The sequence below is a fragment of the Adiantum capillus-veneris genome, chromosome 3, assembly GCF_014529385.1.
Source record: "Adiantum capillus-veneris isolate H3 chromosome 3, ASM1452938v2, whole genome shotgun sequence".
Lineage (NCBI taxonomy): Eukaryota > Viridiplantae > Streptophyta > Polypodiopsida > Polypodiales > Pteridaceae > Adiantum > Adiantum capillus-veneris.
The window spans coordinates 6,574,027-6,581,758 of NC_140933.1; the positions used below are offsets into that span (position 1 = coordinate 6,574,027).

The 7,732-nt window shown below is 42.6% G+C and overlaps 1 protein-coding gene across 1 annotated transcript in view; it reads left to right on the forward strand.

The window, feature by feature from the left end:
• LOC147460460 (putative serine carboxypeptidase-like 23) overlaps positions 1–2,143 on the forward strand; it is a 42,410-nt gene extending 40,267 nt beyond the window's left edge. Inside the window, exons 7-10 of the mRNA XM_086507729.1 lie at positions 757–890; positions 976–1,077; positions 1,166–1,271; positions 1,727–2,143. Coding sequence (XP_086363855.1) covers positions 757–890; positions 976–1,077; positions 1,166–1,271; positions 1,727–1,870 — 486 coding nt within the window. The 3' untranslated portion in view covers positions 1,871–2,143. The remainder of the gene's footprint in view (positions 1–756; positions 891–975; positions 1,078–1,165; positions 1,272–1,726) is intronic.
• Positions 2,144–7,732: the final 5,589 nt, after the last annotated feature.

The following is a 7,732-nucleotide window of genomic DNA, read 5'->3' on the forward strand; positions in this document are numbered from 1 at the left end:
ATTGAGATGCACTTTTTAGTTGCATCCCAGCGTTGGCTTTTCATGTAATTTACAGTCCATTTTCATTGTTTGAGTGGGGCTACAATTTGTCACCTGAAATCCTTAGAGCTACTAATTTCAAAAATACGATGGGGGATTTTGCTCCAAGTCATAGTATGGAAAACCCCCTGTTTGCGGTTTTGAGGTCAAGAGTCGCCTGCTAGATTTATGAGGTCTCTTGGGATTGTTCCTACGATGTTAAATTTTATTCTTTTTCTTCTTCTCTTTGATAAGGTAGATTCACTTTCTTTCTGCACTTGGCAATGTCTTTGCTCCACATGCATGCAAATTATGGTGCTCTTTGAAAGCACAAGAACTCATGGCAAGCCTCTGTCTTTTGTTTGAGTACCATCTCTTGGAATGGATTTATTGTAGGATATGCTTGACAATGCCAGGAGGCTCTCTTGATTTCAGTGATTGATTGCAGAGAGAGGGCTTTCTCTCCAAATACAATGACCTATGCTTGCTTTTTGAAGGCATGTGTGGCATATTATGCAAGACATTGATGTCATTGGATATATCGTTGAGATGGCCGTCTTCCTTAGCGACACAAAGGCTCTTATCCCATTTCCTTCTTAAAGCGTCTTCTTCTCTCAAGTGTGATAGATTGCTTGAATATTCCATTTCCTTCTTAAATATGTACTCTCTCTCTCTCTCTCTCTCTCTCTCTCTCTCTCTCTCTCTCTTCATATAATCCTTGAAGTACCTTCATTGTAGAGGAGGCTGTATGAACCGAGATTGCTGTTGGGGGCGTATGATCCTTGCCTGGACTCGGTAACCCCCTACCTCAACCTTCCTGCTGTTCAGTCCGCTCTGCACATCACCTCTCCTATTGTCTGGGCCGGCTGCAGGTATTGACTGCCCCCCCCCCCCCCCTCTCTCTCTCTCTCTCTCTCACACACACACACGCGCTCGAGCTAATTTCCCCCCTTGCAGTGGAGTTGTGTTCAACAATTACACAAAAGCAGATATTTTGCGGTCTATGTTACCCGTATATCAAGAGCTCCTCAAAGAAGATCTTAGGATTTGGATCTATAGGTAATGCTCGTGCCTCAGCTTGTGTCTCTATCAGGCACCTTTATAGTAGTTTGTTTTACTAATGAAATCTCTGTTTTTTCTCAAGCAGTGGTGATGCCGATGGTGTGGTGTCCACTTTGGGCACCCGAAGATGGCTCAAAAAATTAAACCTTCCTATAGAGATACCATGGTATGCATGGAACTACAAGAACCAGGTAATGCCTTTTGCATGTTACTGTTGAGTTCATGATGCTTACATGACATTTGTGGGTGCATGCAAGCAAGCTTTAGGTCCACCCATTGCTTTCACATTTTTGCAAGCTCTTTTAGCCATAATGAGATGTAAGGTTAGCAATTGCACTCTTGACTCGGATCCCTAGTCAAATATGTCGTTTGTGTTCGCTCACCCTAAACCCTTGTTTTATTTAGTCACAGTTTTTGCCCTCAAAATCTCAAGCAAACACAAACGATCGCGCCTTGAGCATAACGAGCCCACATAGAAACCCACAAACCTAAACCCTAAACCTTTGTTTTGGTTTTGCTTACATATAAACCCTAAACCCTTGTTTTGGTTAGTAGTTGGCAAATGTATGCGCGCAAGTGGTCATTCATATCGATCAAGTAGAGCAAAAAAAATGATGAACTTTCCTTTTTTTGCCTCTGTGGTTAGGTTGGAGGATGGACAGAGAAATATAAGGGCTTAACTTTTGCTAGTGTTAGGGGGGCTGGACACCTTGTGCCCGCTGTCAAACCTGGCCCTTCCCTCGCTCTTTTCAGAAGTTTTCTTGCGGGGGAATCCCTTCCTCAGTTCTAAAGGATCTTCCTACACAGCGGAGCCGAAATTGACCGACAAAGGCTTTCCTTCTCTGCAGTTCTTGCCATGGCAATTCCGAAAGCCAGTACTGCATTCAACAATGCAATGTACACTAAGCTGTACTTTCTTATATATTGTTGTGAATGCACATAGACATTAATTTATACAGAGTACTGTAGAGATAGTTGGATAGTGTTATGTAATTGGTCTGGATTGCCTTCAGGAAGAGTATCACTCATCTTATTTTATTCACCATTTGAATTACAATGTTAATATAGAGTAAGAGAGAGAGAGAGAGAGAGAGAGAGAGAGAGAGAGAGAGAGAGAGAGAGAGATTTCCTTTTTGTCATTGGAGGTTAAATATGGCCCATGGCACCAAAGATACATGTGATGTACTATGTGTGGGGCTGGTAAGTGATTCTCAATGCTCAAGGTCGTGGTGATGAGAATCGCAATGGAGAGCCCACACTGTGGCTGAGAGAGGAAAGTGTGTAGGCCTAAGTCATGGCTGAGAATGTGAGGGAAGCAAGTTCGGATGTGAGTAGAGTTCGGTACTCAACTCTCGAACTTGTAGTGAGCATAATGAGAGAGAGAGAGAGAGAGAGAGAGAGAGAGAGAGAGAGAGAGAGAGAGAGAGAGAGAGAGAGAGAGAGACTATGTTGTATAAGACTATAATGTTTAGCAATATCTATACCCTTCTCATGGATACCACATACCACTTAGTACATCAGCTACATTCTAATGCACTCCTGGTAACAATGGTGATAGCACCCACTATGCTTATGCCACGATGGACATTATATACTAACGACACGTGCTGTACATTATATAGGCAAGGTTGCTCGACTATGTGCGGCTGAAGTCCCGGGTTTGTGCCCAAGGTGGTGAATAGATATGCATAACTTGTACTGGTCGTGTTAAAGTGTTCTAATTCTAATGGAGATTGTCTTGCATTGTGCTCACTCCCACTAGTAACATGTCTCCCAAAAATACTTTGGTTTTTTAGGTTTGAGTTAGAATCCTATGATTATCAGGTTCATAACCATGCATTCGAACTTCACCCATGGTTGTGAGGCAGTGCAGAGGTTCTCAGCCGTCCATCTACACACCTTTCCTCTCTGGAATCAGACATTACAATGCACGGATCGCCGCCAGCTCGGCATGCAGAATGCACCGGCCGCCTCAACCCTTAGGTCCCATCAACTTGTGCCTCCTCAGCAGCGGGAATGAGCAGTCGCTCTCACAAAGCGGAATCTGCCTAGTGTCGCTTTGCAGCCAAACTGCCGTAACTCTGCACAATGCAGCCTTAGCCTGGCCCCCCTCGCCCTGGAAGTTTGATGGCCAGGAATGGTCGTTTAGTGACCATTCCCTGTTTAAATCGGGGTTCTCGGCCTCTGCCGGTCGCCCATTTTAAAACAGGGAATGGTCACTAAACAACCATTCCCTACACCATCAAAGTCGGGGGGTTGGGGAGTAGAGTATCTCCCACCACCCATTTGGGGGCCATTCTATCCCGAAATCTTGCCTGCAACTGTCAGATTCATGCCAAGTCAGCCACCAGAATAGTGACCAATAGATGCCAACGAGATCATGCCATCTCAGCCTCCGTCAGGAATCTGGTGCAGCATCTGATTTGTGCCACATCAGCATACAGAATTTTGAGGTTACCCGATCTCAACCACCTCAGGAAACATAATTTTGTGCAATGCTGAGTGTCAGTGTCGTCTGTCTTTTCTGCACAGTAACGGCATGTACTGACCCCCCTCCCCCCAACTTTGACGGCCAGGAATGGTCAGTTGGTGACCAGTCCCCTGTAATGCATGCGACTGCATGGCGACCGGAATATAGGCTGCAGCACTCCGACTTTTGCTGACATTTGGAGTACATGGTTGGTAGCGTGTATCTATATCTATCTATATCTATATTGTAAAAAGGGGAGAGATTCCGACCCCCCATCCCTGACACATGGCGGCAGCTCCCTCAACCGGCGCGTGCCTTGCAGCCCCCCAGCCACACGAACACAGCACGAAAGAGAGAGCTGGCAGTACTAGTGAGGCACGACTAATGAGACACAGGAGCAAGTAGGGAAATATACACATCCTCAATTCTTTTTGGGAAGATTACCAGAATGCCCCTTAAATTTGTGGAAATTCCATAAATACCTCTGTAATGTGAAAAATTCCTAGATCATCCCTCAAATTTGGGCTAAAATTCCTAATATGCCTATGCCCTTGAAATTTAACAAAATTCCCAATGTATCACTAGCAATAATAGTAGGCATGGCAAAAACAACAATCTTTTGTACAAAGCACTCTTATTCTATGAAATGAGCATGTAAGAATCCTGTTGCTTGGTGGTATTATGCACTCAATGTGAAATGGCTTGACAGTAACACATGCAGATGCTACCATTTTAGGGGTATGTGGGTGGTTATCTCTGGCTAACAACTTTAGAAATATGTGTTTATACTTTTGTATATTATGTGTTTATACTTTTGTATATTATCTTCAGGAAAAGTGGAGCAATTCCTTAGAAAAAGGAGCACAAGGGTAGTATGGGAATTTTGAAAACTACAGGGGTATTGTTGGGAATATCCACAAATTTGATGGGTATTTTCTACGTATTTTTCCATCACTTTGATCTTACTTATGTGTCTTTTTGTGATTGGCTACAACTATTACTTTGCTTGGACTATGTCAAATGCCTTAAAGCATGACTTGAAACGTCATGGTAGAGCCTGAAAAATATCCATATTCCTCTTATTTAATTGTCTATTATTGGGGAAATATCCAATGCAGTCCATAGAGACTGGTCTTGAGCATATTTGCAAGATCCTTCTTGGTAAAACTATCTTCCTAGGCAGGTGTTTTATCAATGGGCTCCTCTTCCCTACACTAATGGCCTATTCTACATGCTCATGAGCTGGGAACCAATCGTGTTGGGCAAACAACTTGAGTGCACTTGTGTACTTGCAGGTATCTTTCCTTGGCATCATCATCGATGTCTATTTCTTTGGCGTTACCAGGTTCTGGCTTGTTTTCATCATTGTCATTGTCTCTTGATGATTTGGAAGATCGGATAGTCTTAACTTTGAAGTTCAAATCCAAGGACCATGATGTCTAACTACAACCACCATGCTTTATTTGCATTTTATTGCAAGAAAACATTGGAAAGTTGCAAATAAATCAATATTTTTCCTCCTAAAATAGAGTATGTCTAGACGATTCTTTGGCTCCTCAAAATTTATCAATCCCTTTTCAAAATTTTGTGTGTTCATACAAAGGTTTGTTATTTTTGCTCCTCCTCTTTGTCTAAAAATGTGTTACTTGTCATTGTGTTATTTTTAATGTTCAACATGGAGATTTTTTCAAAGAGCATATGCAGGTTGATGGTTAAATGTTTTTATGTAATTATAATGTTTTTTTTAGTTCTTTTTTTTAAGCACATGCCGCATACACTCAAAAAATTTTAACATCTTCGAAAGGTCACACCGTTAACAAGTCCATGTCCATGTCCATGTGGTATCTATCATGCATGAGCTAAGCTAGTGAATGACAACATTGAAAAAAGTTGGACAAATGGGCATATACAACGTTGGTGGACTTCTTGAAATTGTATATAGGGCCCCTCAAAATGCATCCTAACCTTGGCGTGCTGTAGTTTGTAGGTGCTCTCTATCTTACCTAGAGGGTGACTAGAAAACGGATCTAATGATGCCACTCCTCTTGATGTGTTATGTAACTGGTATAAACCTTTGATGAGTCCAATGTCAATGCCGTGGGTCATGCGCGCGTAGTCTCCATCGGGCAATAGCCTCCAATGCTCCTCTAAAGGTCGAACCTCGCGTAGTAATCACCATGGCTCCACAAATCAGCAATCCTCATTGTTTGTTGTCTCTATTTGACGTGTCTACTTGGATGGTCCTCCATGCTAGGTAGAAGTCAAGCCCAATGCATGCGCATCTCTAGTAGGAAGAGATAGAGGTGCATTGCTGATCCTTAAATTTCACGATACGAGAGATTGGTCCAAAGCCTTCCTTGAAGAGGCAATGATATCTCCCTTGGATCTTATAACATACCGGGCAACTACATATGATACGCTGTAGCTTGCACAATTTGTAGCTCATATCCTCTCTAGGAATACCAACTACCCACCGAATCTCTACCTTGGTCTATGTAAAGATTCTCTAAGATGGCCAATATTGCTCCTCACAGCATGTGCCATGTATATCTCCATGTACCTTGGTCACTACATGAGTCCCTGTAATCTGTAAAAAATGTGCTCTATAGAACTATAGTCAATGGGTTTACCCCATCTTTGTATCACACAATCCGACATCAAGTCACTTCTAGTAACTTGATTCCTCTTCGAATTAGACAAATGTATATGCAATGCGTGTAAATCATACTGAAATGGTGTTAGCCTCTCCATGTCTAGCAAACCACCTCTAAATTGTAGCATACTATGTGTGTCTCCTCCCTTGGACATGCAGTGCCTGAGAAGCCTCCCGAGCCCTCACAATGATCGTTTTTTTTTGTCTTTGCTCATCCTTCTTATTGTATGAATGAACCCTATTTTTTGTAAAAGTGCCTTAATCTCCAAGGGTGAGCATCACACTCAGATCATACTATGATCACAAGAAGTATGTATACACAATGGACGGGTGGCCAGACACCGGACATCCGACCCCGGGTAAAGGCGTAGCGCCTTTACCCCAATAGGGAGAGTCAAGGTGCAAGGAGGGGGCTACTATAGCACTCGGGCAATGGTGGCAAATACAATAGGGAGCATCAATTCAATTGGTGCTGATATAGATCCAATTGGGTAGAGCTGGCTAGGTAACCAAGGGCAGCCACAAGAGGGTGCAAAGTACAAGCCCTTAGGTGAACTAGGTAGGGGCAACACAATGCCTAGATTCCACAACGACTGGACACCCGGATATAGCCAAGCAGAGGTGGTGGATATTCCTTAAGGAGCAGTGAGAAGGGCCGCACACAGAGCCTAATCAAGCGGCATAGAGCCGCACCACACACACATGCACGGGATCTGACGTCATCTTTGACGGCATGATAGCACAATATTATTTTTTACTTTATCATTTTTTTTAACTTCAAAAATTTAAATGGCCTAATTTTATCCTTGGAGGATGTATAAGCGAAGAATATTTGATGATGATGTACACACTATGCATGAGGTATTGTGTTTGACAAAAACCCCACATGATTATATGAAATTGTTGTAAACATATTAGACATTGCCTCGGCAAGTAAGATGACACCAGTGGTAAGACCTTCCTTTACGAATTATAAAAAGACCCACCTTATTTTGTAACCCACTCTCGTGAGGTTAACGAGTAAACTAGTACACCCGAGGATTGGGCGTAAACCCAACTTGTGTGGACATATAGTATATGAACATGTTGTGAAGATTTTAAAGTCTTAAAACCTAATTAAGAGTTTCTCTTGTCATAATAACTAATATCTAATTCTCCTAAATGATTTTCTCATGTTAAACTCATCATTTAATATGGGGAAGTCCTAGGGGAGAAAAAGCTAGAATATTGGTTAAGCTGGCAGACCAGTCCACAGTAGGGATCCAAAGGAGGGAAAATAGGGATTCAAATGGGGGGCCATCTGCAAAAGAGAAATGTGCAACAATGGGCTTCAAAGACCCTAAGGTTCAGCCCATTAAGACCTTCAAGATGCTAAGGTTCCAAAATTCAAAGGTTATGTCCAATGGTCAAACTCTAGGTAAAAATTGAATGCTTATGTGAAGACCATAAAGTCTTCACATATCCCTAGATAGGAGGGGGCGACCCAAATTGCAGGGGAGGAGAGAGAAACACACACACACATTCTAGTA